This window comes from Dicentrarchus labrax, unplaced genomic scaffold (assembly GCF_905237075.1).
Source record: "Dicentrarchus labrax unplaced genomic scaffold, dlabrax2021, whole genome shotgun sequence".
In the NCBI taxonomy this organism is placed as follows: Eukaryota; Metazoa; Chordata; class Actinopteri; family Moronidae; genus Dicentrarchus; species Dicentrarchus labrax.
Genome location: NW_026136862.1, coordinates 1 through 15,000, shown reverse-complemented (window position 1 = coordinate 15,000; position 15,000 = coordinate 1). Strand labels below are relative to the sequence as shown.

Below are 15,000 nucleotides of genomic sequence, written 5' to 3'. Positions count from 1 at the left end.
GTTGAGGAGGTACTGGGAGCTGTGGTTGAGGAGGTACTGGGTGCTGTGGTTGTGGAGGTTGGAGGTACTGGGAGCTGTGGTTGAGGAGGTACTGGGAGCTGTGGTTGAGGAGGTACTGGGTGCTGTGGTTGAGGAGGTACTGGGAGCTGTGGTTGAGGAGGTACTGGGTGCTGTGGTTGGGGAGGTACTGGGAGCTGTGGTTGAGGAGGTACTGGGTGCTGTGGTTGTGGAGGTTGGAGGTACTGGGAGCTGTGGTTGAGGAGGTACTGGGAGCTGTGGTTGAGGAGGTACTGGGAGCTGTGGTTGAGGAGGTACTGGGTGCTGTGGTTGAGGAGGTACTGGGAGCTGTGGTTGAGGAGGTACTGGGTGCTGTGGTTGTGGAGGTTGGAGGTACTGGGAGCTGTGGTTGAGGAGGTACTGGGAGCTGTGGTTGAGGAGGTACTGGGAGCTGTGGTTGAGGAGGTACTGGGAGCTGTGGTTGTTGAGTATGAGGCCTCCAACCCGCTTCGAGGCTATGTTCTGGGTCAGTCTGTGGCTCAAAGCTCCTGAGCTGCCTGGGCTCAGTGTAAAGAGGATGATGGTCCATGATGTCTTTGAGCTTCCTCTCATCCTCCTCTCCGTCACAGCTCCACACTGTCCACCTTCATCCCAATAAACAGGAAGTCGCTGCAGCAGAGTTATTAAAAATATATATTATATTTAAAACAGATTCATAATGAAATCAAACTTTTAGGACTAAAGTTATCGGACTGATGGAGTAACTTGTTTATTAATATTCACAAGCTTCATCTTCATCCAACTTTATAAATGAACTGTACATAAATATAATACAGTGTAAGATCTTTGATGAATTATTGATCAGAGTGCCATCAGAGGAGACGGCTGTTATTAAACACTGTCTGACAGACTGAGTCTCCCTTTATGTAATTTACTGACAGTGACGTCAGCATACACCACAGGATCTTTTATTGTGAAGAGGTCTCACTGTGTCTGCTGTTGTAGAGTAGAAACAGCTCAGAGTGAGACATCCTGCTGACAATACACACTCTCTGCTGTAGTCACATCAGTTTTAATTCAACAAACAGAAACAGCTCAGAGTAAGACCTCCTGTCCAACATCACAGCTTCATATCTTTGTCTCTAGAGCCTAAAAAACATATCATAGTTAATCTTTAAACTATATTGATCTCATTATTTATGTTATTGATCATCATGTGGGGACCGATACAGTAATTGATTGATAGAATATTGATGAGTTCACAGACTGAAGTTATAGGATGTGTCTGTGGAGCTCAGCAGAAACAGAGTGAGACCTCCCTGCTCACACACACTCTCTGCACTCTGACGCAACAGGAAGTAGCAGCAGCAGAGACGAAGAGAGTCACAGCTGTACGATCAGACATCAGAAATAATCAATAATCCATACACAGAGCTGATCAGCCAGAGCTCAGTGCTGTCCACCTGTTCTACCTGTGATGATGTCAGCACTGCAGCTTCCATGCTGAGCTGCGGCTGCAGGTGATCAGAGGTCACTGATAATCAATAATCCATACAGACTGTTGGTGGCGGTGGTGTGAGGTTGTGATGATGTCAGCACTGCAGCTTCCTGCCGAGCTGTGGCTGCAGGTGTTCAGCTTCCTGTCCTGGAGAGACAAACTGAGCGTACGCTGCACCTGTTCACACTTCAGACACCTGCTGGATAAGTCCCGCCCCCTGTGGCGAGGTTTCAACGTCGTGCTGCGAAACTTCTCACGATACAACCGGCCATTCTGGCGCAGCCTGGCTCAGAGGCACGTGGGCAGTGTGTCAGTGCACTCAGGCAAGAGGAAACACCTGAAGCAGCTGTCTACCTGGCTTCCTGCTCTCGACGCGCTGCGATTGGACGACTGGTTGGAAGGAGGAGCCGATGAGCTGAAACAGTTCCGCTGGCTGCAGCGTCTATCTGTCACTTCCTGTTCCACGCCGCTTAAGAATGTCGACTTCCTGTTTCCTCTGAGTCGTCAGCTGAAGCAGCTCAGCCTCTGTAATGTGCAGCTCACCTGTCCCGCCTCTCACCTGTTGACCGCCATCAGTCAGCTGACTCGTCTCACCTCACTGCTGCTGCACCACGACGGCAGTCTGAGAGTCCCAACGCTCAGCGGCGTCCTGACTCACCTGACTGAGCTGAAACACCTGTCCTGGACCATGATCACCTACAAGACACTGTCACGTGACTTCTTCAGCCCCGCCCACCTCACAGGTAAACACACACACACACACACACACACACAAACACAAACACACACAGGGGAACAGGTATAATAACAGGTGTGCTGTGCGTGTCCTCCAGCAGGTGGCGCTCTGCAGCTGTCTGACCTGCAGTTGTTGAACTACGACGCCGTGGTGACACAGGAAGTCCTGCAGCCTTTGTCCCGCCTCCGCAGCCTGTCCATCTTCCACCTGTACTCTGTACCTGGACCCACCTGTCACCTGCAAACATGGCTGACGTCACTGCCGCACCTTCACAGCCTCAACGTGCACGGTGAGTCTCACCTACCGCCGCCTCAGCCCTCTGAGCTGCAGTGATGTCACGATGACCTCACTGTGTCTGTCCAATAGGAGGCCACCCCCTGGCGGCGTACGCTGACTTCCTGCCCTCCTCCCTCCTCAGTCTGACTCTCTGTGTGGATCTGCAGCCTGAAGACCTGCAGGTGGTCTCACACAGAGCTCCTCACCTGGAACACCTGCACCTGGAGCCCTGGAGCTCCTCCTCCAACCTGGTCAGACTGCTTCCACAGCTGTTCCCTCACCTGAGGACGCTCCGCATCAGGTGAGTCACTGCTGGAAGAATGAGATTGACAATTATCAATAATCAATAACTGGATTAACTCCAATGATGACCCTGAAGAATTCACACAGGAAGTTCATTCTATCAGTTTAAAATCAAACAAACAAAACGGACGCAGTGATTGGAGGAATCAAACCAACACACTGCTGGTTTCCATAGTGACCTGCTGGTTTCCGTAGTGACCTGCTGGTGTCCGTAGTGACCTGCTGGTGTCCGTAGTGACCTGCTGGTGTCCGTAGTGACCTGCTGGTTTCCGTAGTGACCTGCTGGTTTCCGTAGTGACCTGCTGGTTTCCGTAGTGACCTGCTGTTTTTGTGTTTCAGACATCAACACGTATCGGATGCCGACTTCCTGTGTCTGCAGCAGCTGCAGAGTCTCGACACTCTGGAGGTTCTGGACTCGTACTACAGACCGGACCCCGCCGACCCGAGCTGGGTCGTCTACGAACCGAGTCCTCGTCTGCTGCAGCTGATCTCCGACCTGCAGAAACTGACCAATCACAGAGTCCGAGTCATCACCAGCTCACACAGAGACCCACTCACCTGCGACTGTGTCTGACCAATCAGAGACCGCCTGATGTCACAACAGCGTCTGTTCTCGTTAAATATTTAAATTACGTTGTTAACGAAGGTGCCTTTTTATTTGTGATTGATATCACTGCTGCATAATGGGTAACGCTGAGATTGCTCAACGCTGACTTTTATATTTACAGGTAAAATTACAGTTTGAAGTTCTTAATAAATATTTTAAATAATCAACAAGGTGCCTTTTTGCTGTAAGTTGCTACCACTGCTGCATTATGGGTAAGGTTGCTCAATGCTGAATTTCACATTTACAGTTGGAAGTTCAAAAGATTAAATATAAATATTTAATAATAATGTTTTTGAATCAAACATTTTGTCCTGATAAGATATTGAATATGAGTCTTAATAAAGTTTGTTAGTGATTAATTGTCTGCAGGATGTTTTTGTTCTTTCCGAAGTCGATCGCGACCGCAGCGCCCCCTTGTAGCCAATCTCACAAACTTTTAAAGACGTTTATGGATAAAAAAAAAATCGAAAGGGGCGTGGCCTAAACAGTTCAATTCCACCATCCTGTTCCCGAGACAGACGACCACCCACCTAGAGCCGAAGGATCTGTCCTAGGTTTCTGCCTTTTAACAGGCAGTGTTTCCTTGCCCTTGTCTCCAAGGTCTTGCTCATGGTGGTACTGTTGGGTCTCTGTAAATAATGTTAAAGAGTTCGGTCTAGACCTGCTCTATTTGAAAAGTGTCCTGAGATAACTTCTGTTATGAATTGGAGCCAGTGGGGGACCTTCAGGGCCTTCCACGCCTTCAGAGAAGGCCTAAAAAGAATAAATAAATAAATTTAATAATAATCATTCTAATAATAAAGTATATTTTTAAATTTTTTAATTTCTATCTCATTTAATATAAGACAATACATTTAATACATTTTCTCTCATCTATGTTCTAAAGTTAAGCTTACTGTCGAGTTCATATCCTGAAAACATGTTATCCAATCAGAATCGTCTGTCTCTATTAAGGCCCGGTTAGCTGGCTCATTCATTGGTTAGGACTTCACGAATCCCAGGGAAGGCCAAGCTATGTGTTTTGGTGTGGAGAGTGACGGGCAAATTGACCAATCATGGTTTGATTTCAAGTGGGCGGGAAAAAACCAAACGATTGCAAGCCTTCATGAAGTCCGAACATCGGAATCTCTGCAGAGGGGTGAGAGCGGTTGAGAGACAGAGTTAAATGGCGGAAGACGAGAGTGACGTTGTGGCTAGCTTGATAGCATCGCCTTTTTCAAGGCGGCCTTTCACAGAAAAACTTCAAATAATAAAAAACGGAAGACCAACTCCAGAACTGGAATTAAAAGAAAAGGTTAAGAAAGTGGAAAGGCATTTCAAGACTGAAAATTATCAGCGATATCCATGGATGACGGGCTGTAAGAAAACAAACTTTACGTACTTTTTACGACTGACAAGTCATCCAACTGGGTCAGCGGCGGATTCGTCAGCCTTACAAATCTGACGAAGTCAGCCCACCGACATCAAGATTCTGCAGCACACCTGCAAGCGACGGTCAGTTTGAAAACTTTTGGGGACACAACAGTTGATCTTCAGCTAGATGAGCAGCGCTGTAATCATACTACGGCAAGGTCAGGCAGAACAGAGAGATCCTGAAACGTCTCACCAATGTCGTCACATTTCCTCGACAGCAAGAGCTGGCATTTCGAGGACATGATGAGAGTAAAGATTCGGAAAACAAGGGGAACCACTTTGAGTTGCTGGAGTTTTTGGTGGGGTATGACAGCCCTCTGCGTTGTTATCTGGATTCGGCCACTGTTTTCATCGGCACCTCCAGCAAAATTCAGAATGACCTGATTCAATCTGTGGCAGATGTAATGACCGAAGCTATGAGGGAGGAGGTGAGGAACATACCTTTTGTCTCCGTTATGGTAGACGAGACAACTGACGTAAGTAACACTGCCTAGATGTCACATGTCCTGCGTTATACCACTGACGGTGTTGTGAAGGAGCGCTTTTTCCAGTTTGGTGATTGGTCAGTGGTGATAAGCGCACAGAAGCCATAGCTGGTCAAGTTTTGGAGTTTCTGGAGGACTGTGCCTGCAATAATAAGGTAATTGCCCAGTGTTACGATGGAGCTGCAGTCATGGCCTCTGTACTGAATGGGGTTCAAGCTAAAATAAAGCAAAAAATATCACAAGCTCTCTTCGTTCACTGTTATGCGCACTCTCTGAACCTCGTCATGTCTCAAAGTGCTGCCAAAATCAAAGAGTGCAACATTTTTTTCTCCCATCTAAGTGGCCTCGCAGCCTTTTTCACAAAGTCAGCCAAACGCACGAAACTCCTGGATGAAATATGCCAGCGAAGACTGCCCAAAGTGACTCTAACACGGTGGAACTTTTCATCACGTTTGGTTTGCACTGTGTATGAGTGGAGAGAGGAACTCTTGGAGCTCTTTGAATTCATTGTTGACAACCACAATGATCTTGATCATGATGCTGTACACAGCGCTGATGGATACACTGCACTGCTGACTGGCTTCGAGTTCTGCTTTCTCCTCGCCACATTCACACTCTTTGGGATCTTGCAGAATAAGGAGTATGACATGCAGTTCTGTTTGTCCAGCATTGAGGACTTTGCAGCACCACAGAGAGAGAAAAGAGAAAAGGCCATCTATGAGGACACTGTGCACAAAGTTGGGGTTCCCAGCGGGCGCAGGGCACGGAGAGTTGGAGATGTGCGCGCAGCGTACCAGCAGCTGCACAGTGAAATCCTGGACAACATTCTCACTCAGCTGAAGAACAGGTTCAAGGATCATGAAAAACTCATGTTCCTTGCCCTTCTGGACCCCAAGAAGTTTGCCTCATACAGAGAAAACTTCCCCAACTCTGAGTTTCAGAGCCTCGCAGAAAACTACGGGCTGCATTTTGACCTCCCCAGGCTCAAGACTGAACTGACGGTCATGTACAACATGGCAAATTTTGAGGCAAGGAGCCCATCAGACCTGCTGCACTTTCTGACGCTTAAAGAGCTGACTGAGAGCATGCTGCAGCTGTAACACCACACCTGCCTGGTGCTGACCATCCCTGTGTCCACCTCCTCCGTGGAGCGGTCTTTCTTGGCTCTGAAGTGCATCAAGACACACACCAGGAACAGTACTGGACAGGATCGCCTGGGAGCTTTGGCACTGATGTCCATAGAGAAAGGACTTCTTTTGGAGCTCAAATCAAAGTACAAACTTTATGACGCCTCCATCGCCCATTTCACAAAGAAAGACCGACGAATGGACTTCGTTTTCACGTAAGGTATGCCTATGTTATAACTATAACTATAAATCATTTCATAGCGCTGTCCATGGTGATGAAATGAGCCTCTGTGTGTGTCAGCAGCGTCACGGGGTGACATACTAGGTGACCTAATTTTATATTTCCAGATTTTGGCTTTAGAGTATATTTATTTAACTTCAACTATGCAGCCTAAATGGTCTCCAGTTTTCTGAAGTTAATGTTGAGAATGTTTCTTGTTGCGGAGAATGTTATTGACGTTATGGTCTATCTGTTTACATCCTTGTCATTGTTAATTAAAGGATTGCACTTGTTAAACCCTTTCAATTCATCATACTGTTGCTTTTTTCCGCAATGATTTATTTTCTCGGCCGTGATGGCCGAGGTGAAGGCCCAGCCGTAGTGCTCACTGTTCGCCACTGATTGGAGCTATACAAATAAAACTGAAATTGAATTAAATGGCCACATGGCGGCACTGCTGGTAACATGTTTGAATACTTTATGCATAGACGCCGATTCTAAATTAATCTCTCAGATTATTAATATCATAGATAAAATAACTAAAAACAATCTGAACATGTGGAAGAACAGACCGAGTGAATGCTGGCGAAATCAATAATTGTATTATCATTAACTTTATGATCTTCTGAATGTGGTTCAGTTACTGATCAATGAACCAATCAGTGAACTCAATAACTGAAGGAAGTTTGATTATTTCCTGTGAATATTGATCAGATTAGTTTTCCTGATATTTTTATTAATTCTGTATTTTTATCATTTTTAACAATCAGACAGATTTTGTGAGTTAAAAAACATTAGTGTATTTTCTGGGTATTTCTTTCCACAATAAACACATTTCAAAATGAAGTCAGTGTCACTTAAACAAAAGCTACGTGATCAAAAATGTTTAACTTTTAATTGAGTTAGTTTTACTTACATTTTCTGTGTAAGGTTTCAATTTGAGTTAAATGAACTCATTTATCGCTTATTGTGTATTTTTAGTTTTCTTCCCTTGAAATCACGAAGACCTCCTGACCCCCAGTGAAGCTTTGGCGACCCCAAGCAGGGTCCCCATCCACAGGTTGGGAACCAGCGCTTCAGATTTAATGTGAAGTAGAAACAAATCTGTGGTCACTAAAATCACTTCTTATTCCCAACACAACTTAAATGAGATTTTGGTCAAAATGATTTTAGCTCAGTTAAACTTTATTGATCTGGTGGTATTGATTATTATTCACTTATTTTAAGTTAATCAGCTGATGTCCATAAAAGTTATCACGTTAACACATTATTTTGAAAGTCTGTTGCTCACTGTAATATAATAAATATATTGCTCACTAAAAGATAATACAATATATATATGTTGCTCACTGGCTCTGAATACAAACCAGGGGTCACAGGAGAGGAGTGGATGTGGGAGAACTACAGATTAACAAAAGCAAAACAAGCTAACAGACGCTGAAGTGAGTGGATAGCTTCAAACTGCAGGTTGATTAGTATTGTGGAAGATTGATATAAAATGTTATAATATATTATAGTATTGTAGAAGATAGGATCACAACCAATGACAGCACTATGAGCCTCCTTCAAGACGCACCATAACAATGCACGAGTTGTATGAAAAGGAGAGGACTACAAAGCGACGGCGTTACAACGTACACCAACTGTTGCTCTCACTGGAGACTACTGGACATCGCTGGGTAACCATAGCAACCTCTGAGTTACAGTGCATTATATTGATGGACACAGGGAGCTGCATTCACATGCTGTAATAAACAGTTTGTGCTCAGTGTGTTTATATTTATATACAGTTACAATCCTTTTATTGTAACCGCTACGGTGTAAAGGAAATACTGCAGTTAAAAAGAAACTTCATTGTTTAAAGTATAAAGTTGTGTTTAAGTGCAAACCAAATGTTGTTTACTTTTGTTTATATAGCAGTACTTTCAAAATAAAAGTGCCCAATACACTTCTTTTGAATTCATTGAATTTTGCGTAACTGATTAATCGACATTAAAGTTTAAATCGTTGCCCAGCACTAATATTAATTTTAACCTCTGATCGGTCTGAAGTCAGTTCGTTATCTCAGAGACTGAAGATGACAAATACAGAAAACAAAGACTTTTATTTTGAAATTACAGTCTTCCTGTTCAGGTATTTACAGCGGAAAAATAAAACATAAAATAAGATTTGTATAAAAAAACAAAAAAACGTCCTCTTCCTGCGTTCATGCAGTCCATTAATAAACTCCCAGAATGCTTTGCATTCAAACAGGTGTGTCGGTGGGTGGAGTCACTGACAGTTTCCTGTTCACCTGTTGATCCGTCGTCACTCCGACGTGTCGTCCTCTTTCTGTTTCTTCTTCTTTTTCTTCTTTTTGGCACTTTCAACCTGAAGGACAAACAATGGTTTAGCCTTCACATAAAAACAAACCGAAGACGAGGACGGAGCCGCTACGGTCTCAACCTCACCTCTGCCTCAGGCTCCGCCTCCAGCTCCTCAGGCTCCGCCTCCTCCAGTTTCGCTTTCTTCTCTTTCTTCTTCTTCTTCTTTTCTTTCTTGGCGTCCTCTGCAGACGGCGTGTTCGGCGTCGTCGTAGCTTCACCGTCGCTTTCTGTCGCTTCCCTCTTCCTCTGCGAAACAGAGGTCAAAGGTCAGGTTATATCTCTGATCAATCTGAAGCTATTTAACAAATAAACAAGGGCAGGCAGGCGAACAGCGCCCCCCCGCCCGCAGGCAGGCGAACAGCGCCCCCCCGCCCGCAGGCAGGCGAACAGCGCCCCCCCGCCCGCAGGCAGGCAGGTGAGTTTACCTTTGCTGAAGTGTCACATGACTCCTCCGTCGCCTTGGAGACGCTGTGAATAAATAAAAGGTGCATTAACATTTTAAAGATGTTTGATTTCAACATTCACACTGAACATTAACAGCAGTGATGTCACCGCTGTCGGTGTGACATCACTGCTGAGGTCAATCTGATGACATCACTGTTTCCAGGTGAGCTGCCGCTCAGCGAACAGCGGAGCGAGGAGGCTCGACCTGAATGTTGCTGTCGCAGACTGACTCCCTCAGAGAGCACGTCAGCTCGGTGAGGGATAACTGTCTGCACCTGTCTGTAAGCCCCGCCCCTATCTGCACAAGCCCCGCCCCCCCAGCTACCTGTAGTCCACGTATTGGCTCTTCCAGTCGGATGGCGTGCTGCCGTTCGGTTTGCCGTGTTTGTCGAGGAGTCCTTTCTGAATCATCATCTTCTTTTGACTCGCCTGATTGAACAGAAACTAGTCAATACAGAGAATCAATAACAGGAATCAATAACTCATTGATCGGCGATCAATAGCCGCCCACATACCTTTGGTCCGAGACCCCACTTCCGAGGATACGTGTCTCTCTCCATGATCACCCTCTTTATCTTCGCCACGACTCCGTGGTCACACGTGGAGATCACGGCGGTCGTCATCAGAGCAACAGCTGGAGGAGAATGACGACTTATTGATTATCCATGCTTCATTATTATGTGATCAGATTATTGATTAAGCTCTGATTCTGAGTGAAGCCATCAGAAAAGGGTGATAGATAGCAGGTCATCACAGCCCGAGAGCTACTGACGCTACTCGACTCATCATGTGGCTCACACACACACACACACACACACAAGGTGAGGCTTCAGCGACTCACCTGTGCAGATGGCCTCGCCCTTCGTCGTTATGACAACGATGTCCTGGTTCAGCTCGATGCCGTCCTCGTACCTGAGGACGCCCGGCAGCATGATCTTCGCCCCGTAACAGATGGCGTTCACCTGGAGACGACAACATTCAGAGAGTCAGCGTCCAGTTTCAGGTACTTAATAAACGGGACAGACGGCGTGCGGCGAGGAAGACTCACGGCGCTGTCCTTCATCACGAGACGCTTGTAAGACACCAGCAGCTTCTCCAGCGGGAAGATCACCCTCCTCAGGTACGTCTCGTCTTTGTTGTGGTCGAACTGCCACTGTGCGTCCAGGACGTCGTGCATCGTCACCATGTGGTCCTACCGGAGGAAAGAGCGCCGGGTGATGATGTCATATCGTATGGAGCCAACGGATCAATAAATCAGTTCGTGGCTCTAACCAATCACAGATCAATTAACCGGCGCCTGATAAACTATAAAGCAGCAGTGAGGTAACCTTCAGGTAAATGCTAAGATGCTAACAGTGACATCGTGATGATGTCGTGATGATGTCAGCAGCGATGAGGCTCCACAGGTGATTCACCGATGATGTCATCCGCGGCCTCGGCTGCGGTTCCTGTTCCAAAGTTTAATAACCAGACCGGCACCGAGCAGCCGGACTGGACTCAACACTTGGAATCGCACTGATGATGTCACCGCGGACAGGAAGTGACGCTCACCTTCTCTCCCAGCACGCCGGACCGAACCCGCCTCAGCTCCTGCATCTGACCTCCGACCCCGAGCATCAGACCCATGTGGACGCACAGAGTCCGGATGTAAGTTCCCGCCTCACAGCTCACCCAGAAGATCCCTGCAATATATTGATTATTGATTAGGACCTCACCCCGCCTCCTCCAATATATTGATTATTGATAAGGACCTCACCCCGCCTCCTCCAATATATTGATTATTGATAAGGACCTCACCCAGCCTCCTCCAATATATTGATTATTGATAAGGATCTCACCCAGCCTCCTCATAATATATTGATATATTGATTATTGATAAGGATCTTACCCAGCCTCCTCCAATATATTGATTATTGATAAGGATCTTACCCAGCCTCATCAATATATTGATTATTAAAGACCTAAATTAAGACCCCCCCCTCCAATATATTGATTATTGATAAGGACCTCACCCAGCCTCCTCTAATATATTGATTATTGATAAGGATCTTACCCAGCCTCCTCCAATATATTGATTATTGATAAGGATCTTACCCAGCCTCCTCCAATATATTGATTATTGATAAGGACCTTACCCAGCCTCCTCTAATATATTGATTATTGATAAGGACCTCACCCAGCCTCCTCTAATATATTGATTATTGATAAGGATCTTACCCAGCCTCCTCTAATATATTGATTATTGATAAGGATCTTACCCAGCCTCCTCTCGGGGTCGTATTCGATCAGTTTGCTCTCGTAGATCGTTCGGACTCTCAGTTGACGTTTGACGGCGGCGATGAGCGGCGGCCGCTGGAACAGAGCGCCGGTCAGCGTCTCCAGTGCCTGCAGAGAATCACATGGGTCACATGACTGACAGACACACGGCCGGCCAATCAGAGTGAGCGGTGGGCTGAACGATCTCAGGAAACATCTGATCGAATTTGATCAGTCTCTACGAATTAAACAGGAGCGATTCATTCAGCCCCTGACCTCTCGGATCAATACTCTGATCAATACTTCAGTATTAGCTTTAGCAGAGGACCTCAGACTCACCCGAGCCAGCGTGTGTTCGCTCTCTATCGCATTGTGCAGCCGAACGATCCCCACATACTCTTTACCTGCAACACACACAGAGAGTAGTGAGGGGGGCCGCTGGGTTTTACTGTGCTCACACGCCTGCCAGCCGGGTGGAGACAGTTACAGCTTTTATTCTGACGGTAACAAACAGGAAGTGCATACCGGCGCTCTGCTGGGACTTGACCAACCGCGTGGCTCGGTCCACGCAGACGATCAGACAGCCGGTGACCTTCGGGTCGAGCGTCCCGCTGTGACCCGTCTTCTCCACCCGCAGGATCCTCCTGATCCACGCCACGACCTCGTGGGACGACGGGTTCGCCGGTTTGTCCAGGTTGATGAAGCCCGACCTGACAGGAAACAGGAAGTAGCCTCAGCACACGGCGGTTTGAACGTTGTTAGCGTGTTAGCGTAGCATTTACGTGACGTTACCTGACATAGTCCTGGATGTCTCTCTTCAGCGGGTTGCTGCCGTTGGCGAGCGGCGTGTAGTGAGCCGTCCGGATGTTCAGTTTGTCAAAATTCTGCAACAAAGTAAAAATCAAACGTCAGACGACTTCTTCGTTGGTGTTTGCTGCGTGGACAGGAAGTCAGACAGGAAGTCAATGTTCGCTCTTATTGTGAAGTTTCAGCATCGTGTGATCAGAACGTGTAAATCGTCTTCGCGGCGCTCGAGTCGAGTCGTTCTCTCCGCGCGGCGTCGGGTTGTCGTCCCAGCAGAACGCCGGGACGACGCCGGCACCGCGGCCGAGAGGCCACGCCCCCAGAACGGGAGCGGAGGCGGAGACTGCGACAAGATGGCCGCTCAGAGAATGGATAAACTGATTCATCACTTCACACGCTGAAGACAGACAGGCAGACAGACAGGCTCACACACACAGACAGACAGACAGGCTCACACAGACAGACAGACAGGCTCACACAGACAGACAGACAGGCTCACAGACAGACAGAGCTCACAGACAGACAGACAGGCTCACAGACAGACAGACAGGCTCACAGCAGAAACAGGCTCACAGACAGACAGGCTCGCTCACACAGACAGACAGGCTCGCTCACACAGACAGACAGGCTCGCTCACACAGACAGACAGGCTCGCTCACACAGACAGACAGGCTCTACACAGACAGACAGGCCAGACAGACAGACAGGCTCACACACTCACAGACAGACAGAAACAGGCTCGCTCACAGACAGACAGGCTCGCTCACAGACAGACAGGCTCTCACAGACAGACAGGCTCGCTCACAGACAGACAGGCTCGCTCACAGACAGACAGGCTCGCTCACAGACAGACAGGCTCACAGACAGACAGGCTCACAGACAGACAGGCTCACAGACAGACAGGCTCACAGAAGACAGGCGTTACCTTGAGCAGCAGGGGCCACTGCGACGTGTCCAGAGAGGCGACTTTAGACTCTGGTTTGATGAAGAAGTCTCCGCTCTGTTGGATTTCCTGTTAAACAAAAAATTAAACTTTAATTTTCATCCACAGAAACAAACTCAACGTCAGCCGCTCGCTCTTCGTCACTCACCCCGACTTCTTCATCGCTGACTTTCTTCACCTTCTTCTTTTTCTTCGCAGATGCAGCTGAAACATTTAAACAATGAGAATAAAAATACTGACGACGAGTTCAAATCTCAGACGTCCAAACTCCGTTTACAGTATTACAGCAGTTATATAGTTTATATTATATTAGTTTACATTAGTTTATATTATTTTATATTAGTTTATATTATATTAGTTTATATTATTTTATTTTAGATTATATTATTTTATATTATATTAGTTTATATTATATTAGTTTATATTATATTAGTTTATTTTATATTATATTAGTTTATATTATATATTTTATATTATATTAGTTTATATTCACTAAATGTTTAATTTACTGATTATTAAACGTTATTGAATCAGAAATACTTTCTTCATCACAACCGGATTCGTTTTGGATCGATTTCACTGAGTTATGTTCAATAGTGATTATTGATTAGGTAAGAGAAGCAGCCCACGTGGCCTGTCGCACAACACGTGGTTGTTAGCATAAGGCTAACAGCCAGAGCTAACAGGCCGGTCTGAACCGATTCAACCAGAACATCCCATAATCACGAGCTTGCATCTACAGCATAGAGGCCATGGAAGGAGCGCCTGATCGATCCGATACTGATCAGTTATTAATCACCAATAACAGTTAGCTGACAGTCACTTTGAGTCTGAGAGGAAACACGCGGTGCGGCGCGGTGCGGTGCGGTGCGGTGCGGTGCCCCCCCGTGGACCCGCAGCACGGTGACTCCCCCGCTGCCACATTAATAACAGTTTATTGATCAGTGCGATCAGAACCTGCCTCAAAATATCGATCAATGCGAGCCGCTGCACGTGGCTCCTGCAGGTAGCGAGCGCGTGTAGGCAGAGCCCCCCCCCACAGCCCCCGCAGTGCCGACGGTCGCTGCATGAGACTGCAGCCGAACTTACCACCGCAGCGTGAGGACCCAGAAACAATAGTTACTCCTTAAAAAATACTTTATACTTTACCCGAATATCACAGATTAGAATTAAAATGACTGTTTCCTCAGTGCAGTTCGGCGCCAAACAAACAGCGGCAGTAACTGAGTCTGCGCAGTTCAACCGGTTCACTCAGAGGTTATAAAGATAAAGTTTAAATGTTCTCAGGAGAACGAGCAGCACACTCACCCTCTGTGTCCGCCATCTTCAACTGAGAGACTGACCGCGCACACCGCGACTTTCTCCTTCCGGCTCCGGCTCCTCCTTCTTCTTCTTCTTCTTCTTCTTCTGCTTCTTCTTCGTTCCGGTTAAATGGCGGCTGCGACCGACATTAGCGCCCCCTACTGTGCGGGCCGGATATTGCCCACTGAACTTTTAGCTGTTAGGTTGCTGATCGATCAGTGGT

General features: G+C 46.8%; 2 protein-coding genes, 1 long non-coding RNA gene and 2 other non-coding genes across 6 annotated transcripts; 1 reads left to right on the top strand and 4 right to left on the bottom strand.

The window, feature by feature from the left end:
* Nucleotides 1–1,329: 1,329 nt before the first annotated feature.
* On the top strand, nt 1,330–3,776 carry im:7136021 (uncharacterized). 2 transcript variants are annotated; one of them, XM_051394582.1, is made up of 4 exons: nt 1,330–2,238; nt 2,332–2,520; nt 2,598–2,808; nt 3,150–3,776. In XM_051394582.1, the coding sequence occupies exons 1-4, from the start codon at nt 1,584–1,586 to the stop codon at nt 3,382–3,384; spliced, it is 1,290 nt and encodes a 429-aa protein (XP_051250542.1). In that variant the 5' UTR covers nt 1,330–1,583; the 3' UTR covers nt 3,385–3,776. The 2 variants fall into 2 exon arrangements, with proteins under 2 accessions (XP_051250542.1, XP_051250541.1); XM_051394581.1 differs by having other exon boundaries at nt 1,332–2,238; nt 2,329–2,520.
* A 4,971-nt stretch (nt 3,777–8,747) lies between these two features.
* dkc1 (dyskeratosis congenita 1, dyskerin) lies at nt 8,748–14,886 on the bottom strand. The gene is made up of 15 exons (XM_051394580.1): nt 14,784–14,886; nt 13,624–13,679; nt 13,458–13,544; nt 12,521–12,612; nt 12,254–12,438; nt 12,068–12,132; nt 11,731–11,857; nt 11,024–11,154; nt 10,521–10,664; nt 10,314–10,434; nt 9,988–10,106; nt 9,798–9,901; nt 9,454–9,496; nt 9,113–9,274; nt 8,748–9,032 (listed from the first exon to the last, which is right to left on the bottom strand). The coding sequence occupies exons 1-15, from the start codon at nt 14,797–14,799 to the stop codon at nt 8,970–8,972; spliced, it is 1,515 nt and encodes a 504-aa protein (XP_051250540.1). The 5' UTR covers nt 14,800–14,886; the 3' UTR covers nt 8,748–8,969.
* On the bottom strand, nt 10,190–10,266 carry LOC127360271 (small nucleolar RNA SNORD83). The gene has a single exon (XR_007883418.1). It is a non-coding gene; the product is annotated as a small nucleolar RNA SNORD83 (small nucleolar RNA).
* On the bottom strand, nt 11,163–11,736 carry LOC127360255 (uncharacterized). Its single transcript, XR_007883414.1, has 3 exons — nt 11,644–11,736; nt 11,480–11,602; nt 11,163–11,305 (listed from the first exon to the last, which is right to left on the bottom strand). It is a non-coding gene; the product is annotated as an uncharacterized LOC127360255 (long non-coding RNA).
* On the bottom strand, nt 12,727–12,926 carry LOC127360272 (small nucleolar RNA SNORD17). Its single transcript, XR_007883419.1, has one exon. It is a non-coding gene; the product is annotated as a small nucleolar RNA SNORD17 (small nucleolar RNA).
* Nucleotides 14,887–15,000: the final 114 nt, after the last annotated feature.

Excerpts from the sequence above, each read along its gene's own strand:
- im:7136021 (XM_051394581.1), top strand. The coding sequence starts at position 1,584 with ATGATGTCAGCACTGCAGCTTCCTGCCGAGCTGTGGCTGCAGGTGTTC. Across the intron at positions 2,239-2,328 it reads CAGCCCCGCCCACCTCACAG|CAGGTGGCGCTCTGCAGCTG; the intron begins GTAAACACACAC and ends CGTGTCCTCCAG. Across the intron at positions 2,809-3,149 it reads CTGAGGACGCTCCGCATCAG|ACATCAACACGTATCGGATG; the intron begins GTGAGTCACTGC and ends TTTGTGTTTCAG.
- dkc1 (XM_051394580.1), bottom strand. Across the intron at positions 11,155-11,730 it reads CGACCCCGAGAGGAGGCTGG|GGATCTTCTGGGTGAGCTGT; the intron begins GTAAGATCCTTA and ends AATATATTGCAG. Across the intron at positions 10,107-10,313 it reads GGGCGAGGCCATCTGCACAG|CTGTTGCTCTGATGACGACC; the intron begins GTGAGTCGCTGA and ends ATTCTCCTCCAG.